General features: G+C 44.1%; 2 protein-coding genes across 2 annotated transcripts in view; one reads left to right on the top strand and one right to left on the bottom strand.

Moving 5' to 3' along the window:
* The window catches only part of LOC124985811 (deleted in malignant brain tumors 1 protein-like), a 55,826-nt gene extending 50,184 nt beyond the window's left edge, over positions 1 to 5,642 (top strand). Inside the window, exons 33-35 of the mRNA XM_047554411.1 lie at positions 138 to 313; positions 2,716 to 3,098; positions 5,351 to 5,642. Of these exons, the coding sequence (XP_047410367.1) occupies positions 138 to 313; positions 2,716 to 3,098; positions 5,351 to 5,642 (851 nt within the window). The remainder of the gene's footprint in view (positions 1 to 137; positions 314 to 2,715; positions 3,099 to 5,350) is intronic.
* Positions 5,643 to 10,155: 4,513 nt separating this feature from the next.
* Cuzd1 (CUB and zona pellucida like domains 1) lies at positions 10,156 to 19,846 on the bottom strand. The gene is made up of 9 exons (XM_047553882.1): positions 19,765 to 19,846; positions 18,556 to 18,706; positions 16,906 to 17,120; positions 15,432 to 15,582; positions 14,869 to 15,086; positions 14,246 to 14,418; positions 12,672 to 13,063; positions 11,666 to 11,934; positions 10,156 to 10,457 (listed from the first exon to the last, which is right to left on the bottom strand). Exons 1-9 carry the CDS (start codon positions 19,844 to 19,846, stop codon positions 10,294 to 10,296), a joined length of 1,815 nt encoding a protein of 604 aa, XP_047409838.1. The 3' UTR covers positions 10,156 to 10,293.
* Between the last annotated feature and the right edge of the window lie 331 nt (positions 19,847 to 20,177).

Here is a 20,177-nt window from a genome sequence, read left to right on the forward strand (position 1 = left end):
GTGGGTGGTGGCCAAGAGAACTGAGCCAGCCCCTGCCCAGAGCACTGTCTGTGGTACTTTTAGAAAGTAGATGCACCCACCTGACCTGCAAGTCAGGGGCACCAGGTTCTCTTTGTGAAGATCTCCCCATTCTGCAGCCCGGCTCTCCTGCTTGCCTCACCTCTTCCGAGCTGTCATAGACCGAGGCTATCTCCGGAGACTGGGCTACTCCTCCTGGGACGTCCACTTAAATGATGATCTGTGTCGCCCACAAGTCACTGGGCGCTACCTGATCTTCAACATTCCATATGGCCACTGTGGCACTGTCCGGCAGGTAAGAAACCCTTCTATGGATGGAGACTGAGGAGAGAGCCTTGGAAAACAACCAGCTGCAAAGACCTGTGTGGGGACAGAGAAAAGCTCAGCCATGGCTTTATTGTTCAGTTTTGGGAGACCTAGAGCGGCTCGCTAATTTGTCTGAAACTTTCCTTCCTTTGGGGAATGCAGGACTCCGAGCCTGGGATATGCTGCTAATGCATGACAGATGTGTGGATGGATGGGTGGATGGATGGATGGATAGATGGATGGATGGATGTGTGGATGGATGGGTGGATGGATGGGTGGATGGATGGATGGGTGGATAGATGGATGGATGGATCAATATATTCTCTTAGCTCCAAAACCAAAGCATTTTTCACAGCATGCTTCTTGACGAGCGTTAGGGCACACCTGGCAGGTACAGCTGTGGAGCCAGTAAGGGAGGACAGGTTGTTTGTCCGTTTGCAACGTTTCAAACCAAGTACCTGGCAATGTTCCACAATCTAAAAAGCAAACATCTAGGACAGTTATGAATAACAAATGTAATTTTCCTTAACTCCCTGCTTATTTCACAAAACAATGGCATTGAAATGAAGGAAACTAGCATGCTAACTGTGTAGGAAGAGTGAACCACTGTGTCACCCTCTCTCTCAGCATATTTAACAATATAATATGTTCCAGAGCAAGATCCTTAGGCCATTCTTCGATTCTTCAGCACCCACATTTTGACATCTACGAAAAGCCCGCCTGACATTGTTGGAGGTCAGATTCATTCAAGCAATTTACATGATTCCAAGTAACCACAGATTCCATACTTCACATTTGATCTGTTATCAAGCTGTACAGATCGTGGTCATTCTTACCCTTTTACTCTAGAAATTCTGTGGACCATCTCAAAGGTCCCTGCCCCCAGAACCACACTGGAAACCCCCACATCTGGAAGGAAGGCAGCCCGGACATTGACAGGAGGATCAAGCAGAAGTCCTCTCTGGTGCTGGCTGGCCCAGCTTCCCTAGAAAGGCCCATTTTCTGACCTCAGAGCTGGGGCAGCCCAGCAGTCAGCCACCACATAGGATGGAGGCCAGTCCAAAGTCCCTAAGGAGAACATTGTCACAGGAAGGTCTGATTTCAGTCAGTGACTGAGAACCACCTAGGTGCTGAGTACATGGCAGCCACAGACTGACAGGTTCCTGCCCTTGGCTCTTATGTCCAAGGAAAGGAACTGGGCACTGACCAAGTCCTTCGAGTAGTGAAGCGGGGAAAGAGGATCATCAAACAAGGACTGCCAGCGGGGCACGGCTTGGGGTGGAAGGGATGCCACTTTAAACAGGGATGGCTGAGGAGCCGAGCCTGAGTGATGAGATGAAGCAGCCAGGTAGAGGGTGGGAGAGGTGCTGGGTGCACCAGCGAGAGCAGGCCCGGCAGCAGCGAGCTGGCTGTGGGTGGGTGAGGAAGAGACTCAGGGCCAGAGTCCAGGGTCAGATCAGAAGGGAACAGGGTCATGCGGCCATGGAATTGGACTTATTTTAAACTGTACATTCTCAAGGTGGGCAGTCCCTCCCTGGTGGGGGAGGAGGATAGCTGTTGGTTCTGAGTAGCAAAACCAATACAATCTTTCTCATGGACAAAGCACGAGCATTATACACATGGTATATTTGTCATATTAAAATTCCTTAGTGGGGGCTGGAGAGAGGCAGGATGGGTAGGAAAGAGGTGGTCTACAAAGCTCCTGCAGAGGGCCGTCATGGACAACGGGTTGAGAATGCTGGCCTCGGCTGGCAGAGAGGGCAGTTCTTGAAGGGCTCCAAGGCAGACACTCCCAGGATCTGAGTCACGATGCTGCAGCTTCCTTAAGCCAGTGTCCCTGCACAAGCTGAGCCTCTGGACCTCCATGAGGGAATGGGAAGAAGGCAGGGAGAGGCAGTGACCCTTGCCTGCCACCTGTCAGCATCCCCTCAGCCTCTGCAAGTCACACTGAAGTCGAAGGAGCAAGGTTGGGGCCAGTATCAGTGGGGTCAGGCTTGTAGCTCACCTGAAGCCAGCCTGGTCTGGGGTCAGGGGTAGGCTGGAGACAAGAGGCACAGTGTGGGGTGGCCTGGGGGTAGCTGAGGGAGTGGAACATATGGAGGACTCCGGAGAGAGCAAGCTCCAGGCCACCATCATGGGCTTGACACCCAGCTCTTAGCTGCACGCTCTGCCCTCAGAGAGAGAAGGAGGGGTCCCTGCCTACCAGGGGCTCCCATAGCACCCCACACATCGTGTTATTGCCACCTGGCATTGAGCATCAAAGAGGCCTGGCAGTACCCTCCAGCACAGCAATAAGCTAGTGGCCGTCAGGGGAGGGAGGAGAGGCCTCCAGGCAGGTGCTTGCTGGGGCACCAGGAGCACAGGACACCAGCTCCCCTCTTGTCCTCACAGGAACACCTCGGCTCCCTCAGCTACTCCAACTCCATCAGAGGCCGGATACGGGGCCACCCGGGCCGAGTGTTTGTGCGGCACAAGGTGCCCCAGGTGAAATTCACCTGCAGGGTGGACAACCCGTCCACAGTTGAAATCGTTCATGGAGCTGATGACCAGACAGAGGGTGCCGGCTACGATGTGTCCATTTCATTTATCCAGTCTCCCGGGTCCCAGCCCATGGGGGGCTTGGCACCATACTACGCCAGCCAGAGGAAAGAGGTCTTCCTCCAGGCCACCCTCCATAGCGCCAATCCCAGCCTGAGGGTCTTTGTGGATACCTGTGTGGCTTCTCCGGATCCCCATGATTTCACAACCGTCAAGCACGATTTGATCCAGCAGGGGTAAGGAAAAATGGAAGCCCTTCCTTGCTGACTGTTGTACCTACAAGGCATTCCTGCAGGAACCTGCGGCTTCTGATCTGGAGGTCCTACACTGGAGCATTGTGCAAGAGTCCTCACCACACCCCAGAGGCAGAGTGGGGATCTTCCCAGCCCCTGACCCCATGGGGGAGATAGTTACAGGCAGCCTGAACAACCTCCCTTGATACACCAATGAGTTGTAATCAGACCCTTGCTGCCCTGGACTCTGCTGCTCCCATCCACTCTTTCATGCCTAAGCCTCCCTGCCTTTCATGATCCCCTTTAGGGGGCACTTGACCAACACTGATGAGCTGATGGGTTTTCCCAAACTAAGCTTAGTTATTCTAGTGAGATGTCTTCTGACTCCTCTGACTAACCAAGTGACTTTCCAAAATAGAACTTAGGCAAGCAGCTTGGCTTTGTAGATCCCTAATAGGGACAAAATGTTAATGGATGGGAAGTTGCCACCAAAAAAAACCCTCATCACTTAATGGCACCTTTAGCATAGTAAAAACCACAGTGGTCCAAAGCCCATAAGAAGCACTGTGGTTGGTACCTGTTTCCAAAGGCCAAGGGAGAAGCACAGGCCACAGTGGTGTGAGCGCTGGCCTGAGAGGTGCACAGCAGGGGCACTGATCTGCACTGAGTCCCAGAGTGAAGATTCCTCCCCTTCAATCCTCCCTATGAATGTGTTAAGGCAAGAGGTTCAGTTTTGTGCCAAAAGTTAACAACCAACACTTTTTTTTATCTTTATGTCTAGTTTGCTCTTCTTTCTCTAGTTTTTGAAACTTAGATGATTGATTTTGGATATTTCTTCTTTTCTAGTGATTGTGTTTTTAATGCTATGCATTTCCCTCTAAAGCACCACCTTAGCTATATCTCACAAATCTTTATGTTGGGTATTCATTTTCACTTAGCTCAAAATATTTTAAAATGTTTCTTGAGATTCCTTTGACACCTGGATTGCTTAAAAGTGTGTCATTTACTTTCCATGTATTTGGGGATTTTCCAGCAATGTTAACTGTCATTGATTTCTAGTTTAATTTCGTTGTTAACTGAGAACGTATTTTGTGTGTCTATCCTTTTAAATTTGTTATAGAGTTTCTTGTGGCCCAGAATGTAGTCTTTCCATGTGGGCTTGAGAAGAATGTGTATTTGCCGTTGTTGGATGGAGTGGTCTGTAAATGTCAATAAGGTCTAGTGCATTAATAAAGTTCTTTAGGTCATCTATATCCTTTCTGATTTCATGCCTGCTGGGCCTGCCTTCTATTAATAGAAGGATATCAAAGTGTCCAGTTGTAATGGTGAGTTCACCAGTTTCTCTTTCCAGTTCTATCAGTTTTTATGTTTTTTTTTCCATTGTTGGAGGAGATACATTGAGGTTTGTAATATTGGATTAAGGATTAATCCTTATCTTGGTTATCTTGGTTAAAGATTATCTTCTTGGAGGATAAACCCCTTTCAGGTTAGGTAATGCCCGTCTTTGTCCCTGATAATTATCCTGGCTCTGAAGCTTGTTCTATTGAAAATTGACATAGCTGCCCCAGCTTTCTTCAGATTAGTGTTCACATGGAGTATTGTTCTCCAGCCCTGTACTTTTATCTGTGTTTTTATATTTAAAGTGAGTTTCTTGGAGACAATGTGAACCTCAATCTTGTGGGTTTTTTAAAAATCTTTTTATCTACTCTGTTTTTAAATCGGCATATCTGGACCATTCACTTGCTGATGTAGTTAGATTAAAATCAAACATCTATGTATTATGTTTGTTGTTTCTCCCCCCACCCTCCCTTTTGGTGCCTTCACTGATTTTAATTGAGCATTTTCTGTGATTTCAATTTAGCTCCTTTCGATATATTGTCTATACCTCTTTCCTTCACTTTTTCAGTGGTTGCCCTAAGATTTACCAAAAAAAAAAAAAAAAAAAAACTGAATAATCTTCAAAGAATGCAACCAATTACGATCTTCCTTTTGGACAAAATAGACTAGTCCTTCTGAAGGCAAGCATTCTAGTTGGAATATAATTACCTTGTTTTCATTGTGTTTATTTTACTGTTCCCCATCCATTTATGGCTAGGAATAATGCTTTTCCATTGAAGGGTGTGTTAAAACACACTGTAGTCGTTTCTTTGGAGTGAGTAGTGGAAAGACTCCATCTGGATTTCAGAGGCCTGTGGTTTAGAGCAATTTCACGCTTTAAATTAATCTCTTGGGCTTGGGGTTTTTCTTCCCACCAGGTGCATCAAGGACAAAAGCTATGCCAACCTCCACTCCCCGCAGAAAAACGTGGCCCAGTTCAAATTCAACGCCTTCAGCTTTCTTGACAGCTACGACGTGATCTATCTGCAGTGTGAGATTGTGGTGTGCAGAGATGGGGACTCCTCCTCCGGCTGCTCCCAGAGCTGTGCAGGGCGGAGCAGGAGAGGAACGGGCCCCGCCGAGGCCCAGGAAAAGCAGACTGAGCGTTCTTCGGTGGTGGGGCCGCTGGCGATCCACAGAGCGGCTGCTCAGAGCAGGACCCCGGCGTGAGGTCTGCCACGCACGCGTAAATCTGTCGGAAAGTAGGAAGCAAGGTCCATTTCTTTCACTGAAGCAATTTTTGACAAATCAGAAATTATCTACATAAAGAGAGGTGACAGAAACAGAAAGGATTGCTTCTCTGAGGTGTGTCACTAAATAAATCTTCTCTGATTACTAAACTTCTAAGGCAAAACTTCATTTTGTAGGTTCAAAATGCTGGTTTTCAAATTCTTTACTATCAAGAATTGTTGTCTTAAAGCATACACATTGTTATAAAAAGCAGGGTTGTCTCCTTCTACCCCAGGGTCAAAGTCGATTATGTTTTTAATTTGGTTCCTTATTATTTGGATGCTCATAGGTGGATCTCTGCTTCTGTCCTACTTGTGGTATGAGAATGTCTTTTCAAATCTTACCGAGAGTCTTATGAAAAAGAAGCCAGTCAGGAAGTCACTGCTCATTTTTCTCTAAACCCTAATATAGGACAGTTGAATCTCACATGCCACTGATTCACCAAATAAGCTTTAATTGTCTTGTTTCAAAGGGAACTAGTTGGAGCCCACTTTGTGGGGTTTAGGTTGCCGCTTGCAAAGAGAGGCCAATGTAGAAACCAAGAACTACAGCATCTGCTCTGGGAACCAGGTTGCAAAATCATCTGGAAAACTTGAAAAGCACACAAGAAATTTAAAAGCAAACAAGGAGAATCAGCATATCCCAGCATCCCCTGTTAAAGGAGACAGCACCCACTTTAATCTATTTCTCTTCACTGGAAGAGAACTGTGCTAGACTCACTACCCTCGAAGTTGTCTTTAAAAGCACAGACTTGAACACAGTCAAATGGATTATTTATTTCTTTCACTTGTTAAGAAATATTCAGGTGTAATATTTAAAATATGAGTCCCCCACCTCCAAGAAATTATTCCCGTTTTTGCAGATAAACATCATGCATGAAATCAGACTAGCACACCAGTCCCACAGGGAGGAGGGCAGTTCCCAGTGGGGCGTGGACACTAATCCTGAGATCCTGAGAAATGAAGGTTTGATAAGTGACCCAAAGGGGTGTTGCCTCTAAGGGAAACATCTCAGTTTCATTACAAAGTGTCCTCCGTCGATAAGTGCCTTGGTAAAAATATGATGCTCTTGTACATTTTGATGATGTTCCCTTCATGCACATAGAAATCGATGAAATGTAACTGGTGGCCAATCTGAAAAGGACATCTTTAAATCAAATTCATTATTTGTGCCTGAGTAGCTTCATCTTCAGTCACATAAAGCAGTGATTTCAGCATCGGGCATCTGTTACATTCAAGTACTTCGAAGGAATCAAGAGGTTTTCCCAGGTAATTATGGCCAGCTAGAGTGTCTACTTTCCATAGTTCACCTGCCCATCAACTGCCTGTCCGTAGTGTGTTGAGGAAGTAAAGGCTACAGCTAGGAATATCCAGCATTCCGTGACTTTTAACAAAGCCCTAGTGTGAAAAGCATTGACAATGAAAGAAATAACATTTTAATAAATAACTAAATAAAAGTCCAAACGAACTTGAATATGAATTCCTCTTGGTGTGACTCAAGGGGCAGAATCCAGCAAGCGACCTGATCTAAAACACTCAAAGTGGTTCTTAGGAATAATAAGGCTTGAAAGCCAAGGCCACGGTGCAACATGCCTGCCCCATGGATCAAAATGCACAAAACAGGGAGAGGTCTCAGTGGGGAGCACCAAGGGTGCAGACCAAGAGAAACTCAAGGGAAGGCTGCCTTCTGTATCCAAAGAACTAGCAAAGGGGCCACTAGCAGGATAGCCAACTGTTAGACAAAACCGTCCTCCAGCCAAACACCAGGGGAACACTGGGGTCCACCTCCACCTGCAAGGTTGAGTGAGGATCCTTGGGTCCCACCCTCCACCAGCTCTCTGCCCTCCCTCCCCCCTCACCAGGAGCATGGCAGAGAGGACAGGGTGGACACTGGGTTGCTCATCCATTCTGGACAACAGGGAGGCCTTCACCTGCTCTCCCACATCAGGTGCAGACCAGGTGGGGAGACTGAACCTCCATTTCTACCACTCCCTGGAAAGGACAAGGAGTACCTTTCATTCTGCGCTGGTCAGAGCAGGCTAGTGGCACTGCCCAGCAGTGACAAGGTGACTCCACCCCCTTGGGCAGCAGAGGCCACACGGGTGGCCTGGATTCTACGTCCTGGCCCTGCTATTTTCCTGTGCCTGGTATTCCACTGCCCATCCCTTTGTTTTCATCTTTTCTGAAACACTTTAAGCAAGTCTCTTGGATATAGTACAGATATTCTGAAAATCCTGCTCTTTGAGGAAGTAAGTGTAGTAGCTACTCAGAGGTGACACCTAGAGGCCCCTCAGCCAGCTACTCCTTCTCCAGGCTGCTGGGAGTGTTGATTTCCTGGGAATTTCCCTCAGCTCAAGACAGCTGTCTGGTCTGAGTTCACAGCCCTGACTGAAGCAGCCCTCAACCAGACTGGCCAGCGGAGGCAGGCAAAGGTCTGAGCACCAAGCCTTGATGGGGTCTCTGAGGGGCCAGGCCAGCTCCAGGAGCACGCAGGATTGCCTGGGCCCTTTCCTGCAACTGCATCATGCCCCGTCAGCTCCCTGCTGGTCCTGAGTACCCATCCCAGGAAGCCCCCAGGTCAGAGCCTGTTTCCTAGGACCCTCACCCACGACAGCCCTAGTGTGGTCCAAGGAAGCAGATTCCAAGGAGGATTCTGGGGTGGGCACTGAGGACTCTACTGGTGATGAGTGAGCGGAGGCTCCTGAGTGCTAGCACATTCTCTCCTTCAATCCTCACCACACCCCAGAGTGGGGAGGGGCAGTGCTACCAACCCCTATTTTAAGTTGTGGTGACCAAGGCTGAAGGTAACCTGAACAGCATCCCTGACCAGGAAAGTGGAAAGAACCAGAACTCAGGTCACCAGCTTCACATCCAGGGCCTTTTATCATCTCCCTCTAGTTCTTACCAAAGAAAAAGAATTTGAAACAGTGGTGTACATACTGAAGATGCATGAGTACAGCTTGTGGACTTTTTGGATTCATGATGACATGCTCTTATACTCTAGTGAGTTGCAGTACTTGTGACACTTTTCTTAGAATTACACATTTGCTTCTGGTATGCCTCTGCATACCTGCTGTGCTGGTCAGCAGAGAATGTCTGGACAGTTCCTGAAGGAGAGATGGCTAAAGGGCAGCAGCCACCAGACAAGAGTGCTGTTTCAAGTCCTTAATATGATTTTCCGATTCTGATTAAATACCTAAATATTTATAAATGTGCAGTAGATGGATTTAGGTTATATGGATGAACACAAGAGAGTCACTACATGGCTGCTTGGAAGAATTACATGAAGATATTAACAAGAAAATCTGTTTTGATTTGGGGCTGGAAAGTCATCAGGCACACAAGGACAAACTCTGTGAGAGCAGAGTCCCTTGTATCCACTGTGTATTCCTTCCAGCATCCCATGTGTGCAAAGTAAAGAGAAGGGCTGTGGGCATTCGGGAACGTGGCTACCTGCCTGTGATTTACATCCAAAGCCAAAACTCTATGTGTCATGTGTGGCAACCAGCTATCTAACACAATGGTGTCTTTAGTAATATTTCACAGTAGATTAGAGAAAGTGAAAATCAGAACTGGCTACTCCTGTTAGGGTGATTAACCTTTTACTTTGATGTTTGATGGTACATGAGAAATGTTGTTTTTATCGCATTAAACCAGACACTGTAGGCAGTCTCTCATTTTATAGTCAGTTTCTTCTCTCCAAAGCCTCTTTCTGAGTGATGTAAGGGGAGAAACGCTCAGAATGCTCTAAAGCAGGGGACCCAGGGACACTGCAGTGCTCTCTTACACTTCAGTTTCAGAAATTATAACTTTTGATGTTTCAAAAGGTAGCTGTGGGGCCGGCCCAAGGTGGCTACAGTTAGACTCCCTCGCTGAGACTTCTAGCCCACTGTGATTTTAGTATAGAGTCAAGGTCACAAACACCCTGCTTCAGCAGATGTGCTCAAGGTCATAAACGTCTGCTTGTGAGAATGTGCTCATTTATGTCACCTGTTGGCACTATGCCTTCTTCTTCTTTTTTTTTTTTTTTTTTTGCCTGCTCTTAAAAAAATGGGGTGGGGGGGTCTATGGAAAAGACTTGGTGGTTGCTTCTGCCTTTGAATAAAAAACGTCTACGAGTCTACAATCCCAACTGCACCTCCCATCTTCTTTCATCGGCTGGAATCCCAAACCTTTTTCCCAGGGTCTGAGCCCCTGCAGGATAGTAGCATATTGGCCACTCACTGTGTGCATTTTATATTTGCATTTTTTATTTAGCATCTAAGAAATAAAAGCCCCTAACTTTGAAGATTCCTTTTCTTGAGTAAATGTAACCTTTTTCTTTTCATTTAGTACTTGTTTAAAATGCTTTATGAGAAGAGATGTTTTTCATTCATGGAATGCCTCTCATTCCTAAGATTAGAGCTTACAGACATGATATTCGGTGATTTCAGCCATCCTGCAATGAGATGCCCTGGCACAGGGACATGAAGGCATCACTGCTAAGGGGCCCTCCTGATTTAATCATAACCTATGTAGCCACGAGTTACCATTCCTTTCAGCTTCCAGGAGAAATGTGTTTCACTTGGGGCTGAGCCAGTTAGTCAATAGTGCTATAACCTCTGGTATTTGTAGTTCGTTCGTTGATTTACAAAACGCTTCACTGCAATTGTGGCCACGATCACTGCATTCAGAGCAAGGACCCCAAATGAAAACAGATGCAGACCATCAAAAGGCTGGCTCTGAGTTTCATCTGCATGTGTTCGATGCAGAAGTTCTGTAGTTGGAAACAAATTTGTTTAAAAACTATTAGCATTTCAAAAATTTGATGACATTTATATCGCTACATAATCTATTGTATCTTAAGCATGAATTAATGTGTAATGCATAATTCCAACACAATCTAGAGGGACCATTATCAAATATTTTAATTAATTATGTTTCTGTTCAAATATATTCTTTCAAATGATTGACACAGTTTGATTCCTTGATATAACAAGAAAACCATGTGGAATTCAAGCATAAATAGTCCAATGAAAATGCAGGTTTGTTTATTAATAGTCACTCTTTCCCACGGATGTCAAAATCTATTTGATTGACAGGATACTATTTTTTTATGCCTTCAACAGCAAACAGCATACTTTTCTAGTATGTAGGGTATTTCTATAATGGCTTCCATTCACAAACTTTCAATTAATTTCAAACTAGTGCTGTAGGTACAACCATGTAAGTTTTTTAGTTAATGTGTTTATAGAAAATTACTAAATTTAACTTGCTTATACTCTTTTGTTTTTGCCACAGAATATTTTACTGCAAACCAGAATCGCTGCATTATCATCCTTACTGATAATAACAAATAAATATGAGTCACAAGGATTTGTTGCCAGCATCGCATTCTCCTAAGATGAATTCTTACAGAGATTTTTTTAAATTGCTTGTGACTTCTCTTAAGTCATTTAATTTTGGACCATCCTCAAGTATTTACCATTATCTCTTTCCTACACTACCTGGCAGATCTTAGTCTCAGTCCTTTCAAAGGAAGCTGGCTTGTCCTATATTAATATACCAGATTCTGTTTTTTAAAAAATAACTATTTTTTTTCAATAGGCTATTATGTGGGAGGCTGGTTGATTTTGTTTTACTCATTTAGGAGTTAACATGCATTGCTGCTGGTTCTGTTATCTGCTGTGGCATCTACAGTAAGGAGTTAGGAAACTTATTTTGAGAAAAGAGGACATTACACATATAATCAAAAGGTATATAAAAGATGGTGAATCATCAGTATCATAAGCTTATACTGTATGTGGTACACATATTATCAACTGATGGAAATAAGTATCTATCCTGTGTGCTTAAAACTCATCCCTTATTTGCTCAAATTTCCATAATAAATCTCTAACTTGTGTATTTTAAGAACAACTAGATTCGAGAAGCATTCGATGAGCCACGAGCTGTTCTTAGATCATGAACTAGCTTTGTTCTTACCTGAATTTCCACTTGCACTGCGGTCCCTTTTCAAACGAATTGGTCCCAAGATGGAGTCAGCCTTCCACTTGTATGAAGAAATATCTCGCTTCCTTCTAGAGACGCAGCCTTGACTGCAGCGAGACTGAGGGTCATCGCTATCACATATCAAAACCTTACACTGCAGATACACAGAGCTCAGACTTCTCAAGAATTTAAAGGCATTAAACTGGAATCTTCCGTGGTGTCCAGATAAGGGATACACCTCGCAGGTCTCATCTCGACTACATCTGGAACACAAGTCATGAATACTTCAGGGGGAGCACAGCAGCTCAGTCTTCTCCATGCTAACAAGAGATGATACAAAGCTTTCATAGAGTAATCCAGAAATCACTCTATGACAGACAACATCTGTGGCTCAGACCACAGATCTGATTCCTGGGTAAGATAGGAAGGTTCCTCTGACTACAATTCCTGTCCATGTGAATTAACCAGAAAATCAATCCCCATGTATCAGGACGCAAACCCCTTTCCTAACATGCTTGTTATTAATGTAGACATATGACTGATGTAGTTAAAATCCATTCATTTTTAGGGAAAACCTTTCTTTTCAAAGAACTTTATACTTTTTCTCGTAAGAATGCTACCTATATTTTCCTGATGACATTATGTTCTAAAGGCAGCACCCATTATCTTCCAGATTCTTGAGGAAAAGAACCGAAATGTTCAAACAAGCAAAAACATAAAGGCAAGGCAGCCTTCCTAATGAAAAATTAATTTGTTTTCCACCAGCAAATACTTTGTAAATACATCTAAAATACTGGTGCCTACATAAATATTTTAATTAAATTATGTGAGATCTGTACACAATTCTGTGTTTTATAAATTGATTAAGATAAATTTAATAAAATTCCATGGTAGTAGCACTAGCAAAAATTTATATGTATCCACATACAAAAATATCACTTCATTGAAACCATTATTACTCCTGGGAAGGAATATCTGCATCAATTACATTAATACCTACCCACTCCTGATTAAGTCATAGGTTGGGGAAGCAAAGTCAGACGTGGGAGATGCTCTACAGGTATCCAGAAACACCACTAAGTTTGGGTCTGAGGTGTGCAGACTGACTTGAACAAAAAGGGTTTGGTTCAGATCCACATAATACGGTGACTCAAGAATGGGGTTTTCAAATAAATTGGACTCAAAAAGAGCCATGCTTGTGTTGTATTTGCCCAGGGCAATTTGATTTTGTATGACGTCGTCTTCTGTTATGTACATAATCTCCACAGTGGAATTATGTTCCATTTCACACTTCACCACAATCTGGAGGTGTTTCTGGCGGGTGATCACTGCCGAAGTCGGAGAGGCAGTGAAAGTGATTATATTGGTGTAAGTAATTGAATGGTCTTCTACCTGCAGAACAAGATGGAATTCAAATTTTATATTTTAAGTCCAGTAATAATTTAGAGCATAGATGTGAATGACACTATGGCAGGTAGAAACATAATGTTCTTCAATCATGAGATAACAGCTTTCATGTCGAATACTATAGCCCTTAAATGTAAATTTTATTGAAGAAATGTCCTGGGAAATGAATGACAGTGTGGAATGAGGGCCATAGCTTATATGAGAAAGGCTTGAAGATGGAATTGGACAGAGCTGTTCTCAGCTACATTAAAATCTATTTTGAATGCAAATTTGCAGCCCTGTGAGACTTCAACCCCTACAACATAATGTCCTTAACTTAATGCATAAAGAGCACTAAGATAGTGTGGTTACCTGGGCAGTTTTCCAAATGTACACAGACAGAAGCTTTGAATAGGGGGTCCCTAGGTTGCCTTCTTCAGTTGAATAAAGGCTGTGTGTTCAGTTTTGGTAAAAAAGAAAAAAAAAAAATATATATATATATATAAAGAAAAATAAATATATACATAAATACATATAAAGAAAAATAAATATATGTATATAACACACACAATATAAATATATGTGTATATATACACACACATATATACACATGTGCATGCATGCATGTGTGTGTATATATAACATATATAAATGTATGTATATATATTATACATATAAATGTGTGTGTTTATGTATACATTTATATAACATCCTGAGAGAAAAGTTCTTAGTATGTACTTAAAAGGCCTCCTGGTTGAAAATGTCTGAGATCTTAAACATGTGAAACAAATCACAGATGTACAGTAAATTTCTTTTTTTAAGGATGTATCTACCATCTGTCTTTACAAGGGAAAGAGAAAGACCTTGAAAATCCAACCCAATTTTTATTAAATATAAGCTGTAAGCATTTTATGCCCAGATGTTCCCAATGAGTACTGGGAATGAGTAGACATTCAAACTCTCCCTAGTGAGTCTTCAGTTCTTTACCTTCTGGGAAAGACAGCCACCCTGCAATACCCTGAGGAAGAAGGCAGCCACCTGGCATCCATGTGTGAATGGGTGTGTGCCTCGTGTGTCCACACATGCTTGTCATGGTAGTGCGGTGACAAAGGCTAGTGAGCACCACACACACCACCAGCAGCGGCCTTTGGTATTTGACAGAACCCAGGCATCCGCGTTTCACTTTACCCTTTTGACTGTACCACATTCATCCAGAGGGATCGCAAATTCCACGACGTTTGATACTTTTGGTCTGCAAGTTGGGTCATTTAGTTGCAAATTATTCTCATCATAGCCAAATGACGCCAGGTAGGATTTGTTTATGATAACTCTCATCTTGTCGGAGGCACAAGTTAAAGATGCTGTCAGGAAGAAAAGCAGGGGGTAAAAAGGAAGATCACATTTGGGCCAATTAGGAATTCTATGTCTTAAGACTTTCGAGTGCAGGTGAATCTGTAAGAAGCCCAAACCCAAGTTGACCTAAAGGATACTTAGAAGCCGGAGATACTGGGGCCATTATACATACACTTTTTACAATGTTCACTCTCACCTAGTTTGGAGCTAGAATCCATAAATCTAATATTTTTAGTTGTCTTTGAAGAAGGCATTGGGGGAACCTGTGTTTCTAAGGAAGCCTGTCTCCGGTTAATAAAGTCATACACTTCCCCTTGGATTAAGTAATGCACGGAACTGTCTCAGGTGATGCCTCTTCCCCCACTGTAGGTATGACAGCCCCAAGTGGGAGTAGCCACAGAATTTAGAAGAAGTTTCTATGTATGCAAAATATCCAAGAAACATAAAACACGACTTACTCGTGTTGACACTTTCTGTATAAATTGAAGCATAGGAAGCAGAAAAGCCCCGGTAGGAGTTGGCGTAATCCGTAGATAGCACAACCGTCAGGGAGTCTGAGGAAGACTCGAAAGTGGGTGCCCCGCGGCCGCAGACTTTTCCAATCAGGCCAGAGTTGGTGGAGGAGCCATCGTAGACCGCGATAAAATCAAACCTGCAGTGCGCATCGACTTCCAGGCTACGAACAAGGCCTCCCGTGAGAAAGCCATTCCAACAACTCATTTCTATTTTCTCTCATCCCATTCTTAATTGATGACAGATTTTTCCTTCTAGTGGCACCATAGGTTTATGATGACAAGCCTGGGATCATGTCAGTCCCTGATAGGACCTCAGAATCCCCAGAAAAATAGTTCACTTAGTTCAACACAAGGGTATTGCTAAGTCTTTTCCTTTCTATGTCAATTCTTTGAAAAGTGCCCACATGGCGTGGGGGGTGCATGTGATTATTTCCCTTCCCCAGGTTCCCCAGTAACCAGGTGGGTTCACTGCATTTGCTCCAGGGGGAGGCGACAGAAGTACTTACAAAATCTCCTTGAAGTTTAGTTTTATCCTGTAACCTTGGTCTACTTGTATGTGCCACACACAATAAGCCAGCTCGGGGTGTGGCTTTGGGTAATTGGGGCTGGTAAAGGATCCTTCCAGAGCGCCCAGGTAACCACCACAGCCAGGAATAGCTGAAAGGAATAGGAAGGTTACCAAAAACGCAAATCAAATTTCTGTGCTGGGTGTGAAGTGTAGCACACCTGCCTGAGTGTCCTTCCATTTCTGTCTTCCCCATGGGATGCATATTGAGGTTTTCATTATTCTTTACCACTGGACTCTCTGCCCCAGGGTACAGTGGAGGGAGGGAATCTTTATACTGTTGCCAAATGAATCATACTAAAATTATCTATTTGTCCCACCTGGAAAGACCCTCCATTACCTGGCCCGAGCCATAGAAAATAAACTCACACACCCGGGGCCAGGATGGGAGGTTCTGCGTCACTTGGCTCCAGTCCAGCTGTCCAGTCTCACTGACCACTAGCACATGACTAGCTTGTTCCAGCCTGTCCTGTCTTCCCAGCTCTGCTCAGAGCTGGTGGCTCAGCAGCAGCCTTCTCTGTCCCTTCCGCTCAGACATGCCTCCTCCCTACGTACCTACTAAGTACATGGGTGAGAACAGGGATGAACAAAACACAGAGAAGCGACACTGACGACTGCTTTGGGGGAGATGTAAAATGGCTTAGATTGTCCGAATCAGGGTGGGACCGGATATCAGGTTTGAAAAGGTGACCTGGGCCCAGCTGGGGAAAGAGTCTGACTGCTCCACTCCAGAGATTTGATGACACTGGGAAATCAGTGGTTTAAGCAGAAGAGTGTCAAGTTCAGTTCTGGGCTTTGCAAAGAAAACCAGGGTGGTAACTTCCCCCATGATCCCACTTGCTCAAGTGCACGGCATTCTACTCTGGGTAAAAATGGAATTAAGGTGCTATGCCCATAGAACCACCTAACATCTGACTGTCTAAAACTTAGACCAACTTTTCTCAACACCTGCTTCCCAGTCTTTGTTGGCAGATACCTGGGGGACTTGATAAACATTGAAGGTTCAACAGCCCCAACCCATATCTAACAAATCAGACGGACTGGCAGACAGTCTCGGGGTCATGTTTAAACAGGCTGATCATGGAGCCTCTGCTTTGGGCTTTAACACAGTGCAGCTCAGGCTGGAACCATGTGGTCAGCCACAGCCCTCTGCCTCACATGGGAACTGGTTAGAAGGAAGAGTTCACGGGCTCCCCTAGAACCAAGGATCAAGAATCTCAGAGGTGGAGCCCAAGGCTGTGGTTTAACAAGCTCTCCACTTAATGCCCCACACACTTGAGAGAGGACTGCTGCTCTCCCAAGTAGAGCGATCTACAGGGAACAGACCCAGACTCAGCATTACAACAACTCAGGTGGACACAGGGGAAACCTGTTTGTGGGAGGGGTGGAGAAAGGATGCATAAATGTCAACTTACAGGTGTCATAAGAAAAGAAGTAGTAGAAGATGAAGACATTTCTTTGGATTCTTGCGGAGTCCGTGAGTATTTGAAATGTCAGGGTATTGGATGATGATTCAAAGACAGGAACATAGTCGTTTTCACTACAGATTTTCCCTAGCAGAGGCCCATTGGTAGAGGGTCCATCAAAGACTTGAATGTTTTCACTTTCACACCTTCCATCTGGATCCAGCCTATGGACAGAACATACTTGTGGCTGGCGAAGAGTCACTTCAAAGGGGGTTTCACAGAGCAGACAGATTGCTCAGATCGGCATGATGATTTATAAAGCAGGGGCACATCTGCTTTCATTCAAACCTCTGCAAGACCAATCACCATCCCCACTAGCTTCAAAATCAAACCACACCCCATCAGCCTGGATGGGCTCAGAAGGTGAACTGATTTACCTACACGTTATATCAACTAACTGTAGATATGGGCCTGGAAGCTGGGACTTTGCTCTCTCTCCCATCTCCATCACTCCTGTCTCCCATGCCCAAGTGACTCTTTTGGTGTAGAACCTTCTTAATTAGAACTGATCCCCATGAACACTTGATATATAAAGTCGTTGAGAATCGCATCTTCCTCCACAGCCAGCTCTCAAGGTAAAGGGAACCTCAGCATCTCCCAACTGCCCCTTCCTCCCTTCACATCACCACTTCCTCCTTCGTCCAGAGTCCCATGTTCTGCATTGGACACAGCAGCCCAGATTTCAGTTTCCATCCATTCTGAAGGGTCTCCTCAAATGCCCACAAAGGGCATGTGTCCAACATGGTTTAGACCAAACACACCAAGGGTGAAGAAACCTGAGTTCCCCTTGCCCTTTAGTCACTTATGGATGGTGTAACTTTGGACAAGTGATTTAAGCTTTCTTGACCTCAGTTTTCTCTTCTGTAAAATAAACATATCACAACATACTTTTTACTCTTGCAGGAGGTTTAATCTATTATGGACATGAAGCCCCTTCCGCAGGTTTAGCACATAGAAGGTGACCAAAAAATGCTAAATGTTTATTTCCCCTTCTGTTCCTTCTCATGCTTATGTTCTCCTCCTCTCTCTCTCTTTACAAATCAAGAATAACAGTGATGTTTCTTAATAATTTTATCATTTCAGGAAGTTAGATAGTTTCTTCTTTTCCCTTTCCTTCAGGGTCAGTCAATTCTGACTTCAGTGGTACAGGGTCACAGGCCTGCAAATTCTCAGGCCCCACACACCCCATAGGAGAGGCCCTGTGGGAGGGGTCAGCAAATGTGCCTCAAAGCCCCTCCAGTACTTCTTGTGTACATCAAAGTTTGGAATCACAAGTTTAGTGCTTTAAGGCCTAGAATCTAGAATTAGCCTAGCAGGGGACCAGCCCTGGTCATGATATTCACTATTTGTATGACCTCGACAAGTTCTTAACCTCCCTGTGTTTGTAATCCTAGTATTGACTTTTAAGGACCTCTGTAAGCCAGTGCCAACATGTTGTCACCATAGGTAACTATCAGCCATCATCATCATCGTCACCATGATCCTGGGGATTACTGTCATCTCCGGTGATGGCTGAATTCTTTCCACAGAGAGCCTTCTCCGTACTCCATGAGCCAGGGGTCAAGTCACCCTTGATAGGAGACTGAAGACTCTACTTACTGGACATGGGAAAAGATGCTTCTGATGCTCTTGTTTTCGGGTCTGTATATTGTCCAGGTGCAGTTCTCGTCAGCATTCAGTTTCAGGATCAGGGCTTTGTGGGTGTCTGCCATGTTGGCTCCTCCCAGACTGGCAGTGCAGCTTGATCTGCCTGGTAGAGACACTATTACTATTCATACAAACTTGCAGCTAGCTGTAAAGGGCTTTGCTCACTCCACACTAAGCCATAAGCAACTGATTTTTTCCTCCTTGGTACATTAGGGAGGAATTTTCATTTCCCTACAAATGGTCCATAAAAGAAAATATATTAATATTTGAAGAAAGGCGGTTTTAAAAGGAATCTTTACATCAGGAATGTATAAAGGATTCTTACAATCCAAAAATTAAAAGATAAAGAATCCAATAAAAAGACTAAGGACCAGAATAGACATTTTTCCGAAGATCAAAAACCTCCATTTATATAGCAACTTGTTTTCTATTTTTCATCTCTGACTGATGAGTTGAAATGTCTTCACAATGATAGTCATTATTTTGTATTACCTAACAATAACTATTAATAGTATGTTCATTAGCAAAAATCAGAAAGCAAAGACAATCAAGAAAGAAAAGTCTAGTCCCACAATCCCATCCACCAGAACCACTCATCATTAAATCCTTGCTGGGAATACTTCTAGCAAGGAAGACTCTTTACTTTTCTCCTTCCAAATTTTTAAAGGGCTTGAATGCATGTGTAACATAATATCATACTGTACAAATTTAAAGTAGTTGTTTTCCCTCTTATTACAAATCCTTTCTTATAACTCTTTTTTCTTATGGGCTTTTTGAAACTTGCCAAACAGTGTTCTTTGTTGAATTCACCATAATAAAATTAATTTTGGAAATTTATATTGTTTTTAAATTATGAACGCACACACACTTGTACATACACATCATCATGCACTTTTAGGATTCTTTTCTAAAGATAAACTCTTTTAGTAGTGAACTTTCCCAGATACTTTTTGTATCTATGTGCTTTGTATCTTTCTGTGTATATTGTCATATGAGCCTGAGTAAAATTAGTATTAAATCTGAATACCACCTAGAATATTAGACCAGCTCTTTCCCTGCTTTGGGGTCAATGGCAGATATGAAAATTCAACATTTGGTAAGAAGGCTGGTAAAAGAAGTTCTTCCCTGCTCCAGCTGAGAAATCTGGTTCAATTTTCTTACCTTCAGCCTCAGTTGAATTCAACTCTGCCAAACACGAGGCAATTAGAAGGGCTGAGAGGATGAGCCTCCCAGGGACCTCCATGTTTGTAAGGGACCAGGCAGCCCCTGAGGGGAGCAGGCTTTTATAGCTCTCTGTGTTTCATAACCATCTGGTGTCATAAGCTTCTGGCCACCTCTAAGGAAACGTGTCAGTTTGGCTGCACAAGAGTGCTGCTGTAGGTGAGAACACAGCAGCTGTGTGACTGCATTATTGCCAGCGATCCCCAGCAGGTCCCCAGCAGCCAGTGTCTGCTCCCAAGCCCGTTCCTGGCAGGGCTGCAGGCAGCAGCACCCAGCCCGAGTTCGACATGGGCCTCAGCAGCTGGCAGGGGGGACCACTGGAGTAATTCCTCAGGGAAATGACCTGAACTTGG

Source organism: Sciurus carolinensis, chromosome 5 (genome assembly GCF_902686445.1).
Source record: "Sciurus carolinensis chromosome 5, mSciCar1.2, whole genome shotgun sequence".
Classification (NCBI taxonomy): Eukaryota; Metazoa; Chordata; class Mammalia; order Rodentia; family Sciuridae; genus Sciurus; species Sciurus carolinensis.

Bases quoted from the DNA above. Each gene is read 5' to 3' on its own strand.
- Cuzd1 (XM_047553882.1), bottom strand. From the start codon at position 19,846: ATGGAGGTCCCTGGGAGGCTCATCCTCTCAGCCCTTCTAATTGCCTCG. The intron at 17,121-18,555 runs GTAAGTAGAGTC...TTCTGTCCATAG, and splicing joins AGCATCTTTTCCCATGTCCA to GCTGGATCCAGATGGAAGGT. The intron at 14,419-14,868 runs GTAAGTCGTGTT...TCTTCCTGACAG, and splicing joins TACAGAAAGTGTCAACACGA to CATCTTTAACTTGTGCCTCC.